Source organism: Numida meleagris, chromosome 2, assembly GCF_002078875.1.
Source record: "Numida meleagris isolate 19003 breed g44 Domestic line chromosome 2, NumMel1.0, whole genome shotgun sequence".
Lineage (NCBI taxonomy): Eukaryota > Metazoa > Chordata > Aves > Galliformes > Numididae > Numida > Numida meleagris.
Window position 1 is genome coordinate 126,775,120 of NC_034410.1, and position 24,498 is coordinate 126,799,617.

Here is a 24,498-nt window from a genome sequence, read left to right on the forward strand (position 1 = left end):
AACAATAGTTTAATGGGGTTTTAAGGAAGACAAAATAGTGTTTTTGAGCATGAAAGGTAATATATTTCATATATTTCTACCAGGACACTTTCCAAATGATATTATAAATAAGAAATAAAAGCACTGCAGGGACTACAAGAAGTAGTATGAAAGGTGATAATTTTTAAAGAAAGACAAGTGTTTCATCTTGTTAAAGTCATTTTATGCTGAAAACAGGTTGAGCTGTTACTGGCACCCCGCTATTATTGGCATACCCTACAATACAATATTCAGTGTTTTTAAAACTTGGCATAATTAATGCAATTGTTCTGCAGAAAGAAAAAGAAAATACAAGTGGCATCTTGCAAGGTTAATCTATGCCAAAGTTAATGTGAATTATGACTTGGAAAGCTAAACAGTTAAACATTCACGATTTAGAGTGGTTTCCCCTTGCTCTATATGTGCTGCATACATCTATTATAATAAACACATGCTGACAATATGCATAGATAGGTATTATTTAATATAAAGGAAAAATCAGTATTTATTTCTTTCTTATGTTCTGTAATACTTCTTACAGAAATTGACTGAATATTAGATATGATTTTGATATACTGACACAACAGTGCAAAAAAATATCCCACCTCAAGTCAGTCTGTCAAACCATGGTCAGTATGTCTTGTAGATTGTTTCATTATACCAGACCTGTATGACTTAAAGAAATTGCAGAAAGAAAGTAAAGACTGTGTTCAGTGAAAATCAACCTTGGTACTTCCAGGTGAATTTCTAGACCAACAGAAAATACTGAGTTATTGTATCACTAAACTAGGTGAAACAGCCAACTGAAACACAGTACAATACCGGGTAAAAGCAATGGCAAAATCCAAAGATTGTTTACCCTGTTATGTGGTAAGCCAAGCGCACATGAAGTAGTTAAGAAATCAAAATTAAAGATGCTCTTACAGCCAAACAGCATTAAGTTTTGGGATAAAATTATGTCTACCATGACTCAAAAAGCATAGAAGTGTTTGGTTTATGTTCTATTTTGACTTCTTTTTGCTAAACCCTCTGCCCCTACTCAGACTTCTACCCCATCCCACTCTTCAAGCTCTGTTCTTGCTGACTCTTTAGAGAAACTCTTTTCCACTTGTTTTTCCTAGAAACATTTGGTATCCAAAAGTATCTTGCAGAACTTCCCTTGGAATTGTGCGTACTTATCATTTATACAGTCTGTCAACTGTGTATTTATACTACGCTCCCTGAATTTGAGTGAATGCTTAAAAAATATAATGAGATTCCTCAAAGTGTCTAAACATTAAACAGTATAAAAATGAAAAACTGATCTTTAAAAGTTTAGGCTTTCTCAGGCTGTTATTTTTGCTGTGGAATTTAAACAATAAAGTTACAAAAGTCATTAAACCAGATGGCATCTAAATGCACAGCTGCAAATTTCAGCTTTGTTTCATTTTATGCTTTTTATACAGGCTAAAATTACTTTATAGTTTACCATACTGTACCTTATCATCACAGGATCATCCATTCTGTGTTCCAGATACAACTCTAAAAGAGAACTGCACTGCAAAAGTTCTTTAGTTTATTTGCAGGAAATGATGGTATCAGAGCCCTTGGAGCAAGGGGCTACTTTTAAATGTCTGATCACCTCGCTGTAGATATTGAGCATTTCTTGCCTATAGGACTAGTGGAAGGAAGCTCTGGGTCAAAGTGTTTGATGTGTGATCTACTGTAATTCCTCTTAGATGTTCAGTGGCTTTTTATGCTCAATACAGTGCTACCAATCCTGATCTTACAGTGGTCCATGTCGCTAACATTTGACCTCTCTAAATGGCTAGGAAGTAGAATTAGAGTAGAACTCACCTGGCACCACCACAGTAATGAGTGGGTGTGGAGGAATGCTGTTATTTTTAACTCTGAATATGGAGCCACTGGATTTCAAAATGCAAATGTTTAAGTAGTTACATAAATATTATCTTGTTAAAAATTAGAAGTAGGTTTTTTAAATATTTTGATGTATTTGCATTCTTATAACATTGTATATCAGATGATCTCAAAATGGTTTCTATGCAATTAATTGTATTGGCAGCATTATTTTGACATTAGGCTGAGAATATAAGTGAATACACTGGTGGTTGAAGATGTTAATTTTGAAGCTTAGAGTCGCATAATAAGCTTCAAGAGAGTAGAAATGAAATCTGCCTGCCCAAGCAGCCTTCCTTGTCCCAGGTCTTCTTGTGCACATCACCTGGCTGACTTAGTTCTTCTGCACGTCGAGTTGGGTTTGTCACCTCTGCTCTAACCAAAACATCATCTTCCTTTCTTTTTTTTTTTTTTTTTGGCAGGATGTGAGCCACCTGTGCAAAATATTGAATTCATTTCTCCAGATTTCTTCTTCCATGTGTTCAAAGCAAAATCTCTTTTCTCTTGCATTATGGTAGCTCAATGAATATCAGTCCTTTAAAAATGGTCTAGGATGACAGTAAATATCTGTACAATTCAATAGTAGTAGTTGGTGAAACTGGTCAAGTTAAGGACACAAAGTATACAGCTGAAAGAGAAATGATTAACTGCGATTTTACTAGCTTTCATCTCTGAGCAATTTCATGAAGAACTGAGATTTTTGTCTTTGTTGTTGTATTTACAAAAAAAGCTAAACAGCTTACAAAGTAATTGTAAGGGAAGACCTGTCTGCTCCAGCTTGGCAAGAAACATCTATGCTGGAAACTTCTAGTAAAAAGCAAATGACATATTTTGATTTCTGAACAAAGTTAGGTAGTTTTATTATTACTGTTGTTACATTCTGTAGAAGATAGAGTATTGCTCAACAAGTGGGACGTCTGTGTTTCTGTTGATCCTGTTTGTTTCATATGTGACTGTTTAATACCTAGCTTGAAGGTGTTTACAAGAAACAGCTGTAGCGAGAGTGGTGTGATGGCACTACTGAAGATCATGACCACCTTCCCTTAATGTAACTCTCTGCAGGGAAGAGAGTTGTCCTGACAACTTCTGTTGTCTTTTGTTTTTTTCCCCAGGTACTCTGACATTCTTGTTTTGAATTATGTCTTAGTACATATTAATGCATAGTAGAATCTTTATTTTCTTTTTGATTATTTGAAAGCTCTGAGTTCCACAGTTTCTCTAATTTGCTTATTCTTAAGTTACCTAGAGATCTTCAGCATTTTGACACCTGTTCCATTTCTCTCTTAGCCATGATATTCAACTGTAGTTATAGAGAAAGCAAAAGAAACCAAACTGCCTAAGAGACACAGTCAGGCATTTAACGGGCATTAGACTAAAAGAGAGAATAATTATCCAAGTTATTCCTTTGGCTATTGCTTAACTATATCAATTGTTTGAAACTGCGTAGCAAAATCGCAATAAGTTTTTCTTTATATTTCAGGCACTGCTTGTCTTCTTTTTTCAGCATGGTAATTGCACAAGTAATCCACTTCTTCAGCTGATTTATGACTAGTTAGAAAATTTATAAGCACTGTAAACTGTTATATAGTTCTAAGTATGACTGTTGGTGATTACAGTAAGTATTCAGTTGGTATCCAATTAATTCCAGCTTCTTCCTCAGCTTTAGTATAATGTGATGCATTTGTCCACTATGTAAATGTTTGGAGGTGGTCGGTCATTTTTATTTTGCTCATGGAGCTACCACTAATGTTTTGACTTACAAGGGTCCTCTAAAATTGAAGCTAAGTCCCAGATATTTTATCCACTTTGACATACAGGACACTCACCATGTAGGGAATTCTGTAGGGACGGCTGGTGCATCTGGCTGTACAGAGCATGACACTAATGAGCTAATAAGGGAAGCTAATGAGGGAGAATGTAGGTTTCATACTTATGAAACAGATGCCTTTGAAGATTAGCTGTAATGTTAAAATGAAAGTGAACATGATAGCATCACTTGCTTATCAGTAAGATGTGAAACGGGAGTCATACGGTGTTGAGCTTATATTTGCATTTGATCATTGTATTGTTGAGATGAGAATTATATAGAAGATAGATTCATTTGATAGAATAATGATCTAGACAGAAATTTGATGGCATCCAATCCAGAGTATGCTGCCAGCAAGTGTACTGTGTTCCTCTGTGGCTGCGCCATCCACATGTGGCATGGTTCTGAGGGGAAAAAGCAGAAATAATGAGAAGTGGGGTTTACTTCTGGCAGTGTTTGAGAGCCTGCTCTGCGGATCCAGATTAAACTGTTTCCATCATTCCAGAAATCATAAAATACTGTGTTAAGCTACAAATGAGTCTCTGTACGGACAGATGGCAGCATCTTTTCTTCAGTTTTAGTGTCCTGATACCATCTTCCTTCTCCCTTCTGCCCTGTTCTGTGCCTTCTTTTTTTTCCTTCCCATTCTCACAAAGAGATTTTTAATCTGTCCAAACTCAGAGAAATCCAAGTTGTCCATCATGAACTGCGACATTTCAGAGTTTATGTTATTCATGCCTTAAGATCAGATCTATGTGGCACCTGTTTTCTGATGCTGGAGAAGTTCAGTTTTTCTCCCAGTGGCTCAAGATTTAGATTCTTTATGACAATGACGTAGATTCTTTGCTGTAAGAGAGAGGGGGGGAAAAAAAAAAAAAAAGGGATGTTGCTGCTTTCCAGAAAGTTGATTTCTGTCAGGGGTTTTACTAATGAAAGCTCAGCATTTTGGATGCCCAGTGTTGTCATCAGCGAGGCCCTAGGTTTACATTTTTCCCTCTGCCTTTAACATCATGCCCTGTGGCATCTCGCTTTAAATGGAGCTTCCCACTGCTTCCCTAAGAAACAGTTGTTTCACATTTCTCCCATTGTTACATGTTCAGTGGCCTTGCTGGGGAGGATAAGTTAAGAAATTGTATTGAATAGGATGGGAAAAAGGCAGTTAAGGAGCGCAATGTCAGTGATTTCAACGTCAGTTCAGTCACCATAGCATGGTACAACAAGGTGCCACTGGTTTTGCCCCTGTAAAGTTGAGGGTATTTTTTGATCCAAGCTTACTGTCTGTTTCCTTTGCTATTAGAATGGTAAACATATTTTACCATCAGGGCAGAACCTTTCATTTGGATGGGTAGGTTTGTTTGTCATCTCTGTACCTGGAAGGGGAAGTGAGCGCACAGAGATCTAGTAAGTGCTGACAGAAATTACCTGTTACATGTGATCTCTGTGAATATTTCTTAATCGTTACATAATGCACAGACTTTAAATGCCATTTTCCTGGCTTATTTACCTTTTTTGTAGGTCTCAGATGAGTTATAAGTGAATAGATTTAACTGTTTTACAGTGAGTCCCATAATTTTGCTTATTCGGCAGCATGTAGTAACTGGTTCAGCATGAGCTGTTTCTTTTATAAACATACAAAAAGCCTGACCCAGACTAAATCAATTTAAAAAGAAAAGCATTAAAGCTGTGTTTCCTGTTGCTTATGTTCTTTGTTTGCTTATGATCTTACAGTATTATTGATCAACTGTTGTGCTCTACACCACCTGCTGAAAGGTTTAGGTGGGATAGTAAGGTTGTATTCAGAAGTGTGAAGAAATAAAAATCATAACTCCTCCAGTGCATTTCAGCTGGTAAAATAGCTTCTATGCTAGAGGTAGAGAAGTCATTAATCTCAGCTTACTCTTTTCCTTGATTTTATTTACTGTAAGGATTTTGAAAGCTACAGAATGAGAAAGACTGCAGAGCTCATTCATAGCATCTGTGTTCAAGATTAGGCCAATTCTGTTTCATTTTAACTTACTTTCGTCCTTCTAAAAAAGTACACCCTTAATTAAACTGGAGGTGTACTTAGAAAAATGGTTGGTAAAGAAAGACACAAGTGTGTGGTCATGTGAATGTCTCTGTGTATCTCTGTTTTTTCGGGGAAAAAAAAGCTGTATTCTGATCCTTGTGTAAATCTGGCAAGATGTACTTTCTGAAAGCAATAATGAGTTTAATCAAAATGTCAAGTTATTGATTACTCCTTGTAGTTTACATATGTATCTCATACATACATCTTTAAATGGGTGACCTATAGAAAAAATAATTTGTTTACTTCTTTGGATTTCAAAGGTGCATCTAAAGGATCGGAAGAAAAGTGTTGTATTATGTAGAGACTGTTAATAGAGGAGCAAAATTTAAATGCAGTTTTTATATCAGCATGATATCCCAAAGCATTATAGACATTATCCAGTCCGTGAGATCTTACAAAATTAATTGGACAAAGGAAAAGATCCAATAAACATATCTTATACTAGCCATGCAATGCACCAGTACCCTGTGTCTGAATAGTAGCTCTGTGTATTTTGCTGTAGCTAAGTGTGTTTGCCAAAGAGTGATTTCATTGTTTTTTATATTTAAATAAGTAATTTATGAGGGGAAGAAAGCTGTTGTCACAATGTGGAGTTTCAGATTGGTGCATGCAGCCAAATTTCATTCTAGGAATTCAGTACACCAGGTCACGGTTGTGCTGAACAAGGCTAGAGAATATAGTTCTAGGTGCAGCTTAATGCAAGTTCTCAAGCTCCTCATAAAAGAATGAATGAAAAATGCTCTTTGCTGTTAAGTATAGCAGAGAACGATTCATTATGCAGATGAAATTATCATATTCTATATTTTGTATATTTCAGCATTTTTATAAAATATGTAATTTGGTGCTTTACTTTCAGTAACATATTCCTGTATTTATTTCCTAATCTACAAAAACAAAGCTACATACATGTTAATGAAATAATGCCTCAAAAGAATAATAAAACATGCAGTTGTTGTGGTTAGATCTCTCTATGTGGAAAGCTGACAAACACATTCCTAAGTTTTAAGAAAACACATTTAATTTTGAAATACCACTACTAATATAACATATTTTCAGTGTATTTCAGCTGTTTAAGACAGGATTAGGGCTATTGAACAGTACGATCCCGCAGCCTCAAGAAGAGCAACTTGATAAACTGTTGGCTTTCCTGCCATTTGCATGCCTCTATTAATATATACCATATTAAATAATGAATTATCTTAATTGCTACCATATTCTATCAGTGGTTTCAACTGTGTTTGGATTTGGACAGCAATGGGACTTAATTTTGAATTTGATCACACACCTCTAGATTACATACCAATACCTATAGCTTGCATCAGTGCACGCATCACAGTTTGTGATGTGCTGCTTTAATCTTTATTTATTTTTAGATTGTTAATTTCAATGGTTATATGAATAGCAAAAATATTCAGTTCTCTGTGGAGGCAGCAGTTATTTACAAAATAACAATTCTGACATAAGACAATAACAGAATGGAATAGTAGATTGAGTGGCATGTGCAAGCTAGAAGCTGAAACTTCAACTCAGTAATGATTAAAAATAGATTACAGTGTGACAGGATCATAAGTTCAAAGCAAAAATAATTAGATATCATTGTGTCTTAGCTTGTTAAAAAAAAAAATGTCCAGTTTTGCTTTTTTATTATATTATAAAATGAGCATTCTGGATAAAGCTCTCTTGTTGCTAATATAGAAGGGGCAGGATCATTTACTGAAGATTTACTTGTAATCATTAGGAGAAGGCAAATTGAAACAGTAGTCCACTCAAGATCTCTCTGGTACTGGTTACTAGTTAGAACAAAGGTACCTGCAGTCTTGAGTGTCTTGTTGAATCTTGGTGTGACTGTTACCCAAGCTCAGTGGGAAATAGAAATATTCTGTGAAATCTAATGGAGTAGACTTTGGCAGAATCCACAAGTAATGTAGTTAACTCAAAAATGCCTTTTTTCTTCTTGTCAGAAGAATTTTAATAACACAACTCTGTGCTGAAATTCTATGTTAAAAAGATATTTTCTGTTGTCTTGAAATGTTGTTTTTAATTTTTATTCTTTCAGGTAAGTTTGAACAATTATCTTGCAGTAAAGTTGTTCATTTTACTGGCATGGAGCTATTCTTTTTGAAGACTTGAATAGGACACCCATTCTCTATTCAGTAGATGTATCAGTTAGTCCTGCTTCCTGCTTTTCCATAAGGCTGCTCATATGGACCTGACTGAAAGTCCACTGAAGTCAACAGATTAATGTCATATCAACTTTGGTGGACCTGGCTAAACTTTGAAATGTATTTATTTGTATATCTCTCATTCAAATCCATAGGGTAAATGCAGCCGAATACTTTTGAAGACTTAGACTTAAACTAATGCTTATATGTAATTGAGAGTGCCAAAACTGATGCCTTACATTTCTTATTTTTATATCTTTTCTTAATTTTCTTTTTAAGCAAAATTTCTTCAAAACAATTTTCAATCTGATTTTGACCTTAATTCCTGCTTGCATTACATGTTGCAGCTTGTTCTGAAGTGCCACTTTTTTTTTTTGTTGACATTACAGGAGAGCACTGAATCTCGGAATACTTCGAGACCCTGGATCCGAGGTTGAAGACAGACAATATCAAATAGACCTTCAGTCTATAAACATCGGCACTGCTCACTGGAATCAGTTGAAACCAGAGAAAGAAAATGGAAAAGGAGGGATTTTGCCGGAGAATGAAAGAAATTCTCAAAATCCAGCACTTGAATGGAACATGGCCAGTAGGTGGGAAACTTTTTTTTTTTAAACTTACTCTCTGTTAGGGTTACATAGCACAAACATTGCAGATACCATTTACAGCACAGTTGAATCAACTAGTTCTGTACTGTTTCTTTGCACTGCGAGCACATTTGCATAGAGTTTTGGATTATGCATTTAAAGTGAATATTGCTATTATTGTTGTGCTGTAATTACTGCCTAGTTATTGTGTGTCTTTTTTTCTACTATAAGCTCTTTTCTTAGTGACTCACTGTTATGTCCGTAAAAATAACTCCAGAGCTGAGACTTGGCACTTGGTCTACAAGCAACAGGAGGTTTTGTTTTTGTTTTTGTTTTTTAACTTCTTTTGCTTGTATTTTTACAAAACTTGAGTAAAACCAGCTTAGACATTTTTAAGTTAAAGGAGGATGAAGTAGAACATTTCCTATTGGTTCTGAACTGTTTTTTTGCACTTCTGTAACTTAAACCAGACGAATTTTTAGAATGAGATATTTCAAGTGAGTCTTCGTTGTTATATTTTGCGTGATACACAAGTGCTGCCCTCTAGTTAAACAGGACTGAAAGATAAAGCCTACTTGATATTTTAAGTTTTTAAATTTAAGATTATAAAATGATAGTTTATTTTTTTCTAACATTGAAGTTACTGAATTTTTTATTCTAGCTTTAACATGTTTTTTATACTTTTTAAGTTCATATGCATTTTAAACTGAATTTTTATAGGTTATGCTGCAGTCAGAGAGTTCTCTTTTGAGACAGACAGGAATTAGGTTTGATAGCTAAAAGCAGGTTTTCAAAGGTCATTTTGAGTTCTGCCAGAAGAAGCCTGTTGTTGGCCTACGCTTTTTTTCCCTTGATTTAGAAGCCCTTTGTCTTGAAAAAACAATCCAATCTTTATGAAATGTATGCACAATTTTGTGGCTCCCAAGATACAGTGAATTAAGGGGTATGTTCCTGAAAGTAATTTAGAAAAGCAGGAGGAATCATTAGGAAGGAAAAAAAATTGAGTTATTGCTGGTTTAATTTTCAAGAAAAGGGGAGATGACAGGAATCTGAGAGATTTTCCTGAAAATGAGGCAAGCTGTAGCAAAAGAAGCTCCATGAGGATGGCATGCAGCCTAAGGTTTCTAAGTGATGACTTGACGAAAGACTGAAAGAGCATATAACGCCCCTCTGGAGGAGTACGTGCAGGAAGAGGATGTGACCAATAATAAATTCCAGTTTATCACTAAAATACGGAGGGCAGTACAAGTAAATCTAACCAAAGCAATGGTATAAACCACAAGGAAGTGACTGAAGAGAGATAAAAATTTAAACACGGTGCTATTATTGGTTCTTCATTTATATGGTCACCTGGTTCTTCCCTGACATCTAATGACTTATTTCTATATTTATTACTAAACCAATTGCATAGACAACTTTGCTTTTAAATTTTTGAAAATATATGCATGACCCTAGAATGTTTGGCAAGTTGCCCATGAAATTCTCACTTAACAGCGTAGGTCCACTGTCACTTTCAAAACATGGCATTAAACTCCAAAGGTCTTCTGGCCAATCTGTGAGTTCAGCTAACAGTAGAAAACCAGCTTGGTACTGACCTTCCTTTCCCTTTCCATTGGTGACTGGAATCATGTTGCCAGCAATCTTTGGTCTGAGCTTTATGGTTATAGGATTTTGATAGGAAATTTAGTGGGATTGCTAAAACGTTATAGAGATAAGAATATGGGAAGCAGCTGTTACAAATAATCAAAGTTCACCTTCTTTTTCTCAGCAGACTTCCTAAATAAAATTTTATTACAATGTATTTGACAAGTAAGTAAGTTTGAAGTAAGTAAGTTTTTGAAATTGCCTTTAAATGGATCTTCTACTTTTCTTAATTTAAATCAGTTGTAATTAAATTCATTAGCTTTTTCTTTCTGGCACACTATTGTATTTTAATTCCATCTTGAATTTATTTAAAGAAAAAGCTGGTATGAGTGTTGTCTTGTCCTTTTAGCTTAAATTTTTACACATTTACTACAGTTCTTTTTCGTAATGTTCACATTTTTGCCTTTTAGTTGGCAGTCAGCTTTGCTGCATCTGGGTCTATTTTATGATCTGTGGAAATGGTGTGCTGAGAACTGGAGGAACCCATATTGAACTTTGCCATCCTTTGAGATCTTTCCAACATGAACCAAGAGGGTGGCTGCATGGTGTTTTACATGGTGCTTAGTGTTTTCAGGGTGACATTTATGTCAAGATTTACTGCAATTATCATGGGAGTTTTATTCTTTTACCTACTTGCAATACTGTTTTCTTTTTTAATTCTTTAGTTTCATTAACATGTTTAACCTGGAACATAATGATTTTTACTTAGTTATTTTAGTGTTAGTTTCATTACATCGTTTGAATGTACTTTTCTTTATTTTAACTCATCATTTAGATCCAATGCTATGATTCATTAGCTTAACTGTGTTTAAATTTTTTCTTTTGAAATCTATTTCCCTCTTACTTGGCTAACTTGTTAATGCTTAGGTGATATGCGGTGCAGTATAGAATCCAATCTATATCCAAGTGTTTGACGTAGAATTACTTCACCGAAAACTCCAGCAAAGGCACTAGCCTTTTATTTGCATTCCCATTTCTAAAGGTACTACTATATATTTGTTTCAAAAATAAGTATCTATAAAAAACCTAAATTATATTATTTTGTAATTCAGTTTTCTGGGTTGAAATCTGGTCTTGTTCTTGAAAACTTAAAAGAAAACCAAATTATTCAAAATATAAAATTTATGTATGTAATCCAAACAAATATTTGAAGGGTTTTGACGTAATTTATCATTTAAATGTTTTAGCAATGTTTACACAGAAAGTAAATCCTTCACATTTTCCCACCACTTATTCTGGAATTCAGTATTTCTAGCAATATCTCATGGTTTTGAATGATTATTATAATTATTTTAAACTCTTATAATGTAATTTGGAATGAAAGTAATGTTGTTTTGAGACTAGGTGTTAAATGTTTCATGAAGATTAGTGTAAAAGTGTTCAAGAGGGGCTATTCTGGAGTGCCCAGGTGCTGCCTCTCGTGCCTCCGAAGGGCATTGCAGGAGAAAAGGGGGAACTGCTTGGAGGGGGGGAGGGTGCCCTTGCTCAGAAAAACCTGTCCAAATACAGTGCAATATGGAGGATCAGCAGCCATAACTCTTCCCATTATGACATGTTTATTCTTCACTGTAGATGTTATAAAAAGCTCCCTAATGGTGTAATATATAAAAAGAATACTAGAAACAGTCAGACAGTTCTAATAAGGTTATACACAAATGAAACCTGTCCACATTTATTCCCTTTACCAAACAGCATGTGGGGAACTGGGAATACTTAACCAAAGAAGTTTTCTTGATTGAAAACTGCTTTTTCAGCTTGCAGAACTCCTCCTCCCTCTCCCTCCCCTCAATGGAAAAAACAACAGCCCTGAAGGAAATAAAGAAATATATCCTCTCCTGAGGCCTCGCCCCCATCCCTGTGCAATCCTTCCACAGCTCCCAGCAGCAACTTCTGCTTCCTGCAGCCTGAATAAATTCTGTTTAAAAAAAAAAAAATTAATTGAGCTTAAAAGCATTACTTCTCTGTGTGGTAATGAATTGAGTGTGGCAATATACTGCGTTACAGTTCTGTCCTTGGCATTTGACCATCTGGAACAGCTCTTTGCAGCTCTCATTGAGTATGTCAGGGAGCCAATGATCTGTTGTATGAAACTGAACAAAATACCACTCTTGCTTTGCAAGGATCCTCAGAAATGTTTCCCGCAGATTTTTCCTTGAATAGTTCTCATTTTCATGCTTTTTTGGAAAGTTGAAGTGCAGCTTGCCAAATTCTTATAAGGAAGACCAAGAAGAAGTGATCATCAGTAGATCTATGTGTGGAGAAATAGAGACATTTCCCTGTGAATAAAATAATTCTTTTGGAATCTTGTATCTCAGCTGCTGTTTTTATTGTACCTGAACTAATGCTTGTATTCATGCTGTGCAAAGCCTTACTCAGTAACAGACTGAATTATTTCCTTTATTAATGCACAGAAAGAAATGTTGCACATCATATTTAATGAGATGAAAATTAGTTTTACTGAGGTATAATTATATAACGATAGTTATTCTGTACAGCCAGATGCTGTATGTTTGTTCATTGTCTAATTTTGATCAGTAGATAGTCCTCAAAGTGTTGTAATGCTATTTCTCTGCCTTGCGATGAGTCTTTGCAACATGTCACAGAGCTATAAGGATGTGAGTTGTTGTACCCATTGTGAGATGGAGTTTGGAGGCAGGATGGTGCTCATTTTCACAGATTTCATTAGTTGTTAGGTATCCCACTGCATTTGTGGATCAGGAATTAATTGATTTGTAAGACTATAATAGAAGCCCACAAGAGAAAAGTCCTAAGTTAGCATTCTAATCATGACATCTTCAGTTTGCATGCCTCATGCTGCTAGGGAAGACTATCTGATTTTGTGGGATATACCAAGCTACTACTTTAATTCCGGCTTTCAAATTATGGAACTCTGTGTGAGAATTCATCTTTCTGTAGATAGTAAACTTACATGGCATAAAAGAACTCTTGGTTATCATTCATGTATTTCATGTAGATGCTCCTGTTCGTTGCAGGGGCAGTTCCAGTTTGTTGGACTAGATGACCTTTAAAGGTCTCTCCCAACTTAAATGGTTCTGTTAGTTACTTCCTCAGCAATGCATTTTTTAAGTACATAAGGACTCGAACTCTAGTTTAAGTGAAGTATCATTAAAAAAAAAAAAAGATATTTAAGAATAAGGCATATAATTCCAAGTTTCATATTTAGGCAATGTTTATTTCTTACTGGCTTGTATTTGCTGTTTGTTAGGATTACTTTTTTCCACATAAAAAGACCAAATTATATTCCTTCTTTTGCATTTCCATGGCACCACTGTATCTCTTTGGTTAGTGCCACATCATCTCTTTGGCAGTCCTTCCTCCTCATGTGAATTCAAAGTGCTTCTGAGTGGATGTAATCAAATGCTGATTACTTGACCTGATGTAGTCTAATGCTGTTGCCTTGATTACAAAATTCTGTTCTTCACATTTCTTTTTCTCATCTTCACAACATTTTCTGTCATATTAATCATTAGATATGTCTTTGCTTTCAAGGTATTTCCAGACTTCTGTGTTTATCAATTTCCCCTTACAGATCTTCTTTAATTTGCTTTAACTCATCTACACTCACTGCTCATCAAACCTCATCACACCAGTTACCAGGGCGGCCCCATTTAGTTTTCAAGAAAGCACTTTCTTGCTTATTCCTGAGGTTGTCTTGCAGGTTTAATTTCCTGTGAATGTTCACAAAATTATTGCAATGTCTTCTTTCAAATCCTAAAAAAAAAAAAATCAGATGCATTAAAGTGTAATAGAAAAAATCATAAAATAGTGATTAGATTGCCACTGTACTGATGTTTTTACCTACAGTGCTGTTAGCTGTTCGTTTTTCCTTCCCAATCTGAACTGTAAGCTTTTGAGGATATTTTTGTATTGTGTTTTCACAGTGTGGACCTATGGTCGATAACCAGTGTCCATATAATTATTCTGATACAGCCTAAATTTAGAACTAAGCATAAGGCACTTCCAGATCTTTTCATAACTGTTTTGCTTCCTTGTTGCTCTGTGTTAACATATGGACTTTGAAATGTGCAAGACTTCTAAGTGTAGATCAACTGCTTTAACATCTCTAAAAGTACTAGCTTTTCCTTTTTTTTTTCTTTTTTTTCCTTCTCTCCAAGACAAATATATAACAGATGCACAAATGAACCATGGAATGAATGTGCTGCAGACACAGAGCCATCATTACAGTCTTCACAATCAAGTTTTTTCATAAGCTCATGTGGCGTACACCTGTGTTAAGTTAACGGTGCACTTAGGTGCAGTGTGGAAGACTAAATAATTCAAAGTGGAATTTGTTTCTTTGTTCCTTTTGTGCACTTTCTCATATCCTTTCCCCTCGTTATTCAGTGTGCTCAGTTTGCCTTCTGTTTGTACTTACAATTATTTTGCTAATGCTTGCCTGAGCTTCAAATTCACCAACTAGAAATGCGGAAACTAGTAAGTAGAGCAGGACAGGAACACCACGTAAGGGTGATTTAAAATAATGATACAAAAATCAGCAGTCAGACTATATTACCAGAAGAGTTATTTAAGATGCAGTACAATGCGTACCTCTGCAGGTAACGTTTGAAAATTAAGAAATGGGTATACTTATAAGCTGAAAAGCAATTTGAACAACGATTGAAAAGAGCCAGTTGTAGGTTTGGGCGTTAAAAAATAACATGCTGTTATAGCTGTGTTTCATTTAACACAATCATACTTAGTAGCAGTTTTTTGTCCCATCACATGGAAGTTTTTCACAGAGTAGTTGTACTACTTAGCTCTTTCATTTTCCTCAGAAACAAAGGCGTTTCTTTCTCATCTTTCTGTGAAGGGGAAATAGGAACTGGGAAGAAAGCCATCTGGTTTAAATTTGAAAGGAAGGTGATGGCAGGGAGAGAAACATTTGTTGACCTGGTAAAATATAAGACCAGTTTCTCCGTACAGAAGATGCACACTAACCAACAGCTGGTCTGTTTTCTAATTTGGGGATCTAGTTAAGACCAATTTGGCTTCAGAAACTATCACTGCAGACTGGCAGAGCAACAACTAACCCAAAACATTAAAGATTTTACTGGAGGATAGTAATTTTCTCAGTTACAAATCAACTTGCTTTTAAGCATATTGCCATAAGTAGTATGCACTCTTCTTGACAGGGACTGGTAAGGTCATTTGAAGAAAAAGTTTGTTACACCTGTACTCTGTAGCACCTCCCAGTTAACTTCTACATACTGTTGTCCTAAGTAAATTTAAAAGCCTACTTCACGTTTTAAGGATACTTAAGCAAATTGTTAGTGAAATTTGAAGTATCAAAGTAATAACGGCAGTAAACTGTCATGTATGGACTTGTTTGTTGCTAGAAATATTTCTAAGCCTGACTTTCAGTCATGTTGTGATATTTGTTTTATTTTCTTTCTGCCTAAATCTTGGCCTGCAAACCATCAGCATTTGGAATTGTGTGCATTTCAGCAGAATCCTTTCCAGAACATACAACTGAGACTGAACAGTAGTTTTTTGATAATTTCTAGAGTTCTTCTTGGGGTATCTGGAATTTCTGTAACTTATGATAGGAAGAAAGTATTACTAAAAATCTATGTTGATGGAAGGACTCTGCCAGTTTGAACTGTATCCTCTTTTAAGTGCTGAGCACCATCTTGGTCTCATTACATCCTTTTTTTTTTTTTTTTTTTTTTTTTTTTTTTTTTTTTTTTTTTTTTGTTCCTGATCAGAGGCTCTCACTAGGCACTTTATGGCAGTAGATTTTGACCTGACCCAGAAGATTCTGGCTATTTGGCATGTGTTGTCCTAAGCTATTAGTGATGTGTACAAAATGGACTTGTGCTTCTAGGCTTAGTATTTGGTTAAAGGAAGAGAATATATGAATTCAAATATGATTCAGGATGTTTCTTTTGTAAAATGAAGGGCATCCACAGGAATGTTTGAATAGTACTGTTAATAAAGCTTATATCTTTGTTCAAATGAGTTTGTAAAGTTCAGTTAAACAATAGAAAAATCAGTGTCAAATGTATCAGTTGTCTAACTGAAGATGGATTGAAGAGTATTAGTATTTAGACATACTTCTTCCATGAAGTGGAAGCCTGCATTCAGATTTGGATTTAAGATGATTTACAGTGATGATATTTATCGCTCATTGAGGTAGCTACCAAAAAAAAAACGAAACTACTGGTGAAGCAGTTTTGTGCTACATGCTGGATATAAAGATAAACAAGAGAAGTTTTTGCCAAATTTTTAATGTGATTTAATCCTATCTTATTCCCTCCCCCCTTTTTAGCATAAGGCGGCATCAGGAAAGGAGAGCCATTTTAACTCCAATTTTAACAGATTTCACAGTTCGAATAACTGCAGCTCCTGCAATTATTTTTACAAAAATTGATGCTCCAGAGAATTTACATCCAGAGGTTAGTATAAAATTTGGATAATATTTTACTGTTTTGCCATTTTAATTGTCTAGGTGTGGTAAGTTTTCAAATATAGACATCACAAACTGCAAGGAAAAAAAAGCCTCAATTGTTAACTGTAGTGTCTTCTCTCTGCTGGATAAAGAATTTGAGTAAGGCATTTGAATTAAAGACAGCCTGTCCACATAAGCCTGTTTGCAATTCAGAAAATGGGAATCCTTGAAACATTTGTGATTGAAAGGTGTTGAGAAGAGGTGCATTACAAAACATTGTATTCACAAGCTTCTCATAAAAAACCTGAAAACACAATCTATATATTGTCTGTGAGACACAACTGGAGCTGTGTTCTTTTTAGCCAGGCTTTCAAGCCCACAGATTTCCACAAATCATCTACTCCTCAGTCATTACTGTGAGGACTTCAAGTTATTCCAGATTTAACAATCACTTTTGCCAGTCTATGGGTCAACTTGTTCGTGAGTAGTCTGTGAAGCATGTTGTACAAATAAGGTATTGGCTCTCTTTTTGGTATAGAGTTCAAAAATGTAAAACATTTTATGTAAGGGAGGTACCAGTAAGTTTTTGTCAGCTCACAACGAATATTTCTCATGATAGCTATCTCCTGGAAAGTACAGACCTAGTGCAGAATTATAAAGGGTATTAGGTATGTGTTATAACAGTGCAGTAGATGTGTATAGTTGGAAAACAGATAATGCAAATACAAAGAAAAAATTGACAACTTCACGTTTTATGTAAAGGGTCATCACAAGTACAGATGGAAAATGTAAAATAAAAATAAAGAATAAATAAATCTCTGAGCTTTACTAATCCTTATATTCAAGAATTCCAATGTGTTTGTTACTTAAATTATTTTTGTTATCTATTCACTGGATGACATTCTCTGATTGAGAGGTCTAGTTTAGATTACCAAGAGCTTGAACACTTTGCACATAGTTCTCATGGGAAGAGGTAGCACTTAAAGAACCCTTCTGGACTGGTTCTGTTTTTCTTCTCTTTGTTGCTTGCCAGCAATACAGAAGAGACTCTCGTGCTAGATAACATCAATAAAATAGTGACCATACAGCTAAATTTGCCAAGGTTTGACTGGTTTACTGTCAAAGAGAAACCATGTTGGTTATCACTGAGTTCCAGATCATGATTTACACGATTTAATTGTAAAACAAGTAGAGTTTATGTTTCAACAAAAATGCTTTTTTTTTTTTTTTTTGAAGGCTCTATGTAGTCATTGCCAAAGAAATAAAAACCAAAATCTGATAGTCCACTATTTGATACTACCAAGAGATGGAAACAAGACCTCACACGAGATGCTGTTCTTGCAAAATTTGTCTTAGTAGTTACTCATGCTGTGGAAAGCAAAGCAAAGAATATTCCACATCCTTGTTTAGAATGCTGAAATACCATGCTCTACTGAAGATCAATACTATGTATCAGTGCTAAAACATAGACTACAGCAGAGGATCATAATACAATTACATAGAAGGTGAAAATTATTTGCTCAGTAGCTGTTATCTAATATTTTCCCTTCATTTCTCCATAGGAAATTTTGGTGTGTGGTCATTCTTTGGAGGTCAATGTGACAACAAATCTGGATTTCTTCCTCAATGTGGCTCAAGTACAACTTCTTCAGCAGCTGGTAGAAGCCCATATGATTGGACTGGAACCTTCCAGTACCACTAATGAGGTAGGTTTTCCCCTGGTTGCAGATGATTTCTTTTTACAATACTGTAGAAGGTATTTACATCATCTACAGTGACAAAATCATACAGATAAGTGAAATACATGTTTTATTGTTGTTTTTTGGTCATCCTTAAAATACATTCTAATGTTCTAACAATAAAAAGAGTGCTACTCTTGTAAGAATATCATTCAGTAAATTAGACTTAGGTTATTTTGTACAGCTTTTGTACGAGGAGGATTATCTCATGTAAATGATGAAAGAAATAATTTTATTGTAGGTTTTTGAAGTTGTTTCATTTTACCAAAACTTCAGCATTTTCTCATGAGATATGTGTTCACATATGTATATGCTAATTATAAGCTTCATTAAAACCAGTATAATGTAAAATATTGCCCATGCCTCATAACCACTTCTTATATTAATTTTTTTCTCTCTAGTTCATAGGATGCAATCATTCTTTGAATCTTCTTGTGCTTATTCAGTGAGTGAGATAATGGTACACGAGGGATACTTTATTTTCAGAATAATTAATATCTCCTTTTTTTTTTTCCTGGAATCCTGTAGTGTTCAGCAACTGTCTCCTGAATTTGTTAGGCAAGACACAACTCTTCCTTTCCAAAAATCTAGCTAATGAGGGAGCTGAAGAAACTTTTCCTTTTTTTCTGCCCACACAGATTCTGCATGAATCTATGTCTGGATGTAAGTGGGAAATAATTTAGAGAAGCCAAACTGCTTATATTCCTCTCTCCCCATCCTGTCAAATCCCAAAAGTTGTTTGTAGCCTGATAATCTAGATATCACATCAAACTCCTTCTTCTTTATCCCTTCCAAATCATGGAGTAAATAAAGGATGCTTTTTCACAATCATGTTGAAATATGAAAGATATAGTAATGAAATGCAATCTATCTTTGTTTTCCTTTGATACCTTGCAGACACAGGGCCTCTTTTGGATATGAGCATTATAAATAAGTATGTATGGGAATATCTTTAATAATTTGTGGAGCAATGTTTTCCCATTGTCAGCAGAATGGGTAGAATCAGAAAATTTGTATAGGTGCCAAGAACTTTAATTTTGAGTTGGCACTGTACAGAAGTGCTGCACAACTGATGTGGACCATATAAATTTATAAGCATTTACTAAGCTGTTTCAGTAAGCTTTTTGTTGACTACATCCCAAGGTGCTTATTTGTTCTTCATTATTATCTCCCTTGCATTTTTTAGGTCCCTTGTATTGAGTAATGGAACATTTCTGTTTCAAGGTGCTGCTTGTCTTCTCATTAATAAGTTTAAAGCCGTATCTTGACTCACTGTATTGATAATTCTAAATCCAATCCTGTACTTGTTTACTCTTCTGTCCATTTCTCTCTTCATTGTTCTGCAGTTAAACGCACCTATATGAAGGCACCCCACTTTATTATCTTCATATTGTTCCTTTAGTCAGCAGAGTGAAACATAATACTCTATGTGCTGCTATTTTCATCTCCGTGAACCAAGTATGGAGCCCACACATCACTATTCATACTTCACACTTGCTAATTATTTCTTTGCAAGAATCAAAACATAGATGAGGCATCTCTGGACACCATTCTTTATTGCTCACAACAAGACTACTGAAGTCAGGCTTTCCAGTGCACCTTCTAAGCAATTCTTTCTGTATCTCCAGGGACAAAGGTTGCATTACCTCTTTGGGTAACTTTTCTGTGATTAACTACCCTCACTCTGGCAATCCTTATATTCTTTTTGCTTGATAAAACTATTAATCGTTGCCTCTTAGTGTTTCATTTCAGAATCCGAAAACAGTGTGATTTCATTAATGGTTTATCTATACACCAGTATACATGGGTTTAGTTGGAGGCATTAGTTGTGCTTTGATGTATTGACATTGATACTGGACTTGTTGTGTTTCAGTCACTATTTAAGGCAGAAATAACCACTGGAATTCTTACTGATTTACGAACCTAAGTAAATTAGGAGATTTAGCAAACTTTAATGAAATCTTGTAAATTGCCAAAATGAAGTTAGAAGTATTAACTGGAAAATAGATAGGGGTGCAATTTCAGGCAAATAAGCCATATGATTAACCTGAATGAGACAAGCAGTAAACATTAAAGCTGAACAAAAAAAAGGCACAAAAACTGATTTGGACAAATAAAGAGGATATCCTTTGGAAAGCTGTCTAACACAGAGATAAAAGCAGAGTTCATTATAATTAGAATTAACTCAGACTATAAGACCTCCCTAAATTAATTCACCCATGAGGGATTTCAAAGGAAATTCTTAAAAAAATATATTTTCTAAAAATTGTAATATAATTCAGAGATAGAGAATCCATTGTAGTCATTCTCAATATTTTCCAATAATTAATTCTGCTCCTTTTAAAAACATGCATCTTATTTCTTGTTTAAATATGATAATCTATAACTTTAGAAATTGAATAATTTCTGTTAATGCCCAAGTATTAGAGAATAGGTGTCAGTGTTATCTCTTTTCCCTTTTGTCTGGAAACAACATTTGAAAATAGCTAACTGTATTTTAAAGCTGGAAGAATAAAGAGAAAATTCACTGGATACATACTGGCTTTGATTACCATTGGAAAAATGTTCTTCATCTGTATTGGAGGAGAAGAATAGGGAAAAGGGGGGGGGGGAGGGAAGCAGCACTAAAGCTGTGAAAAAAAACTTACATTTTTCCAAGTATATTACTAGGTCAAATCCTGAGGATTGTTGAGCAAATATAAACATCATTAATCTTAGTTACAAAACTTGATTTACCTTGAAGTTCTTGATAAATAGAAGGATTAGGTAATTGTCTCTTGCCTCAAAAATAATATACACTGTGTTGCTCTCTTTTGTGCTTTGGTTACATAAATTTAGGTAGTTATCAAATAGGAGCTCTGAGTTCGATCTTTAAAGGTGTGATTTCCAAATGGACTGCATTTCGTGGTTTATAGAGCAATGCTGTAAGGAGTAGTGTAGACAAAAATAATAAAGAAGTGATGATTTATGTGTAAATCTTTTTCTTAGGTACTTTAATATTCTGTGAACAATTTCATGCCAGGTCTCCAGTGTTGTGTTTTTACTTACTGTAAGCCCTAATTTTAAACTCTTTTATAAATTCATCTTTGATGTACAGTATACCTATTGTACTGACTTCTTCACAGAGTATAGTCCATTGTTGCAAAGAATATCGCTTTGATCTGCTTGGCAGTTTTAACATATGGACACATATGTGGTGTATGATAAATTACTTGAGGGGTAAAGAATGTTACTGCCTTTTCATAATTATTCACTATTTTAGAATTAATATATGCCAAAATCTTACAAGAAGAAGATATAATACTTGCACATGGAGAGCAGAAACAGAAGTGATAGGAAAAGGAATACGAGAGTTAAGTGTGTTTAATATGCTATATTTCTTCAGTGATGCACCCAAGATTATAGATGAAATACTAATAAAAAGGCTATTCTCTTGAGGAAAAAAAGCTTCCTCTAAAAGTTTCTTAAACTGCCTTAAAAGTTTAATATTCTGGTAAAACTCTCTCAGTATAAACGATGATTGGTTTTAATGCTGATTAGTAATAGAACAGGTGAGTTCCCAAGGAGTTTATTGCTTAGTCTGGCAAATCCATTTCCTGATGTCCGTCACTTAACACCTGGAGATTTTTGGCAAGACAGCATCTATTTGTCATACGAGCATTTAGAAGTGGAAAATACAGAACTCTTCTTTGAAAAAGAATTGAAATACAAAACAGCACTCTTCGTGGTCTGCTGCTTTTAATATACACATGCATGGATAACGTATCTTACTGCAAGTCAGTATATCTTATTCTCCTGAAATTAAATATGGTCATTGAGATCATTAGTCTGGTTTTTTTTTGTAAGAATTACTCCTCTGTAAGCCACAGAGTAAGGCTAGACTTGTTGAAAAATATTATTTCTACACAAATAATAATTTTGGTTAAAGTCAACTTAAAGAGTGTTCCTGTTTAATTACTATCTACTTTGGAGGTAATGATGAATACAAAATGCAGTTATTTTCTGTCTTCTCTGAAGAACTTAAAAGGTATTTTCAAATGCTTACTTTGTCTTCACAGTGTTTTTCATGAGGATTATGGCTTCAGGTGAGAAAAAGCTACACTTGTGAATACAGGATGCTTGCATATTAAATGGAACACAAGTTAAACATCTAAAATCTTTTGCAGACTATGTCATCTAAAGTTTTCACCTGTTCTTTGTCTTCCGGCAGTGTATTTCTTTCTATCCCCTCCATGCCTATTTGCCAGATTGTGTAGTCTTCATTGTTTATGTTCTGCTTGCTCACTTCAGTGGGCTTTAAGTTCATACCTATTCCACAGAATTTGAATGTCACACGGGTAGCTAATGCAGTAATACAGTAATAACAACAAGCATAACGTATTTTTTGAAAGAATCACATCCAGATATGTCATCTTTTGCATCCATCATTCTTTTCATATTCACAAGGTTTTAATTGCAGTGATGAATGTAGCACTCAACAATCAACTGTTGCAAGTAGGGAAATATTTGTGTGCAGTAGAAGTAGAAACTGAAAAACTGTCTGTTTTGGATCCCTCTCAGATCTCTCTGACACTGTTATTTCTGCCATCTGAGCAGTGAAGAAAACTACCAGAATTCTTCAGCTTACCTGCTGTTACTAATATGTGCTGTTAGTGATTAGAATACAGTAGATCCTGCACAAATGTGATGGTTAAAAAAAAAAAAAAAGTCTTCCTGTTCAACTTGAGGAGAAAGAAGGGAGAACAGAAGTCTAAAAGGTCCCTTGGTCTGACCAGTGGGGTCATTCATGTGTCCTCTTCTAACAGCTAATTTCAGTTTATGGCACTCTCATCAATCTTCTGTTGTTGCTTCATGATATGATAAATAACGTCATCATTGGGAGATATGTGCAAAAGTGCAATTACAATTGCATCTCACATAAAATTTGAAGGAGGGATAGCTAGTGGAGTACACAGCAGTCTTTTTTGCTGATGATACTTTAATAGTGCAATCTCTCTTGAGCAAAGAGCAATTAAATGAAACTTTACATGAGCTTATCAATATACTACTACTGTGGAAAATGAAAAAAAATCAAGTAGTACCTTTTTTTTTTTTTTAATTGAAGACAAACATAACTTTGTTTTCCATTTGTATTTTGTTTAAAAATAATAACAATCAGAAAACTGGTAAAACAAGTTCCAGATAATACTACTTAAGAAGTCAGACAGCCAAAGTGTGAAGTGGCAGATGCACATGTTGCACAGATGTTATGTCGGCTGGTTAGTATCCTTATGGAAAGCTTGTGTAATTGGAAGTATTTTTAGTATGCTGAAACTCTGAGAAGTTGGCATCCTCATTTACAAGTTTCTTTTGAAGAATCTGTTTATCTTTTCCCTTTTGATTCCTGAAGTTTAAGGTAATCAATGGTAGAGAGCCAAAATAGCCTCAGTTTCTGTATATTGTATGGGTCACACAAATGTAGGTATGTCTTGATATTCAGAAGTGTGTTGGCACATAAAAAAGGTAATGTAGTGTGAAGGTAGCTTACTGAGGGGTTTATAGACTTTTTCATTATACATTTGAAAATTGTTGCAATGACTAGAAGCAGAGCAAACCTGGTGAATGGTTAACAAGAATGTCCCAGGAACTGTAGGTATTGAAATGTAAATCCATAAAAAACTTCTCAGATAAAATTGTCTTTCACAGTGTGCACATTTTTGATCAGAACTTGCATATCTGCTCAATTTTGTTTTGAGTTTTAAGCTGTGAATTTTCATTTAAGTGAAAGGGGGATTGTGCAGCTTATAGTCCCATATCTCTGATGTGCTGAGGCAGTCCCCAATACCAATACAGACTAGGTGGTGAATTGATTGAGAGGAGCTCTGCAGAGACTTGGGAATACTGGTGGATGAAAAGTTGAATGTGCCCAGCCCAGAAAGCCAACTGTACCTGGTCTGCATCGAAAGAGGAGTGGCTAGCAAAGTGAGGGAGGGGATTGTGCCCCTCTGCTCTGCCCTTGTGAGGTCCCATCTGGAGTACTGTGTCCAGGCCTGGGGCTGCCAGTAAGGGAAGGATGTCAAGCTGTTGGAGCAGGTCCAGAGGAGGCGATGAAGGTTATCAGAGGGCTGGAGGACCTCAGAACTGGGCTTGTTCACCCCAGAGAAGAGAAGGCTCTGGGAAGACCACACT

General features: G+C 35.1%; 1 protein-coding gene across 7 annotated transcripts in view; it reads left to right on the top strand.

Annotated features, from left to right (window-relative positions):
* The window catches only part of VPS13B (vacuolar protein sorting 13 homolog B), a 421,101-nt gene that overhangs the window by 266,182 nt on the left and 130,421 nt on the right, over positions 1-24,498 (top strand). For all 7 annotated transcript variants that reach the window (XM_021386667.1, XM_021386662.1, XM_021386666.1 and 4 more), the window contains 3 exons: positions 8,341-8,544; positions 16,472-16,598; positions 18,154-18,297. In XM_021386667.1, the coding sequence (XP_021242342.1) occupies positions 8,341-8,544; positions 16,472-16,598; positions 18,154-18,297 (475 nt within the window). The remainder of the gene's footprint in view (positions 1-8,340; positions 8,545-16,471; positions 16,599-18,153; positions 18,298-24,498) is intronic.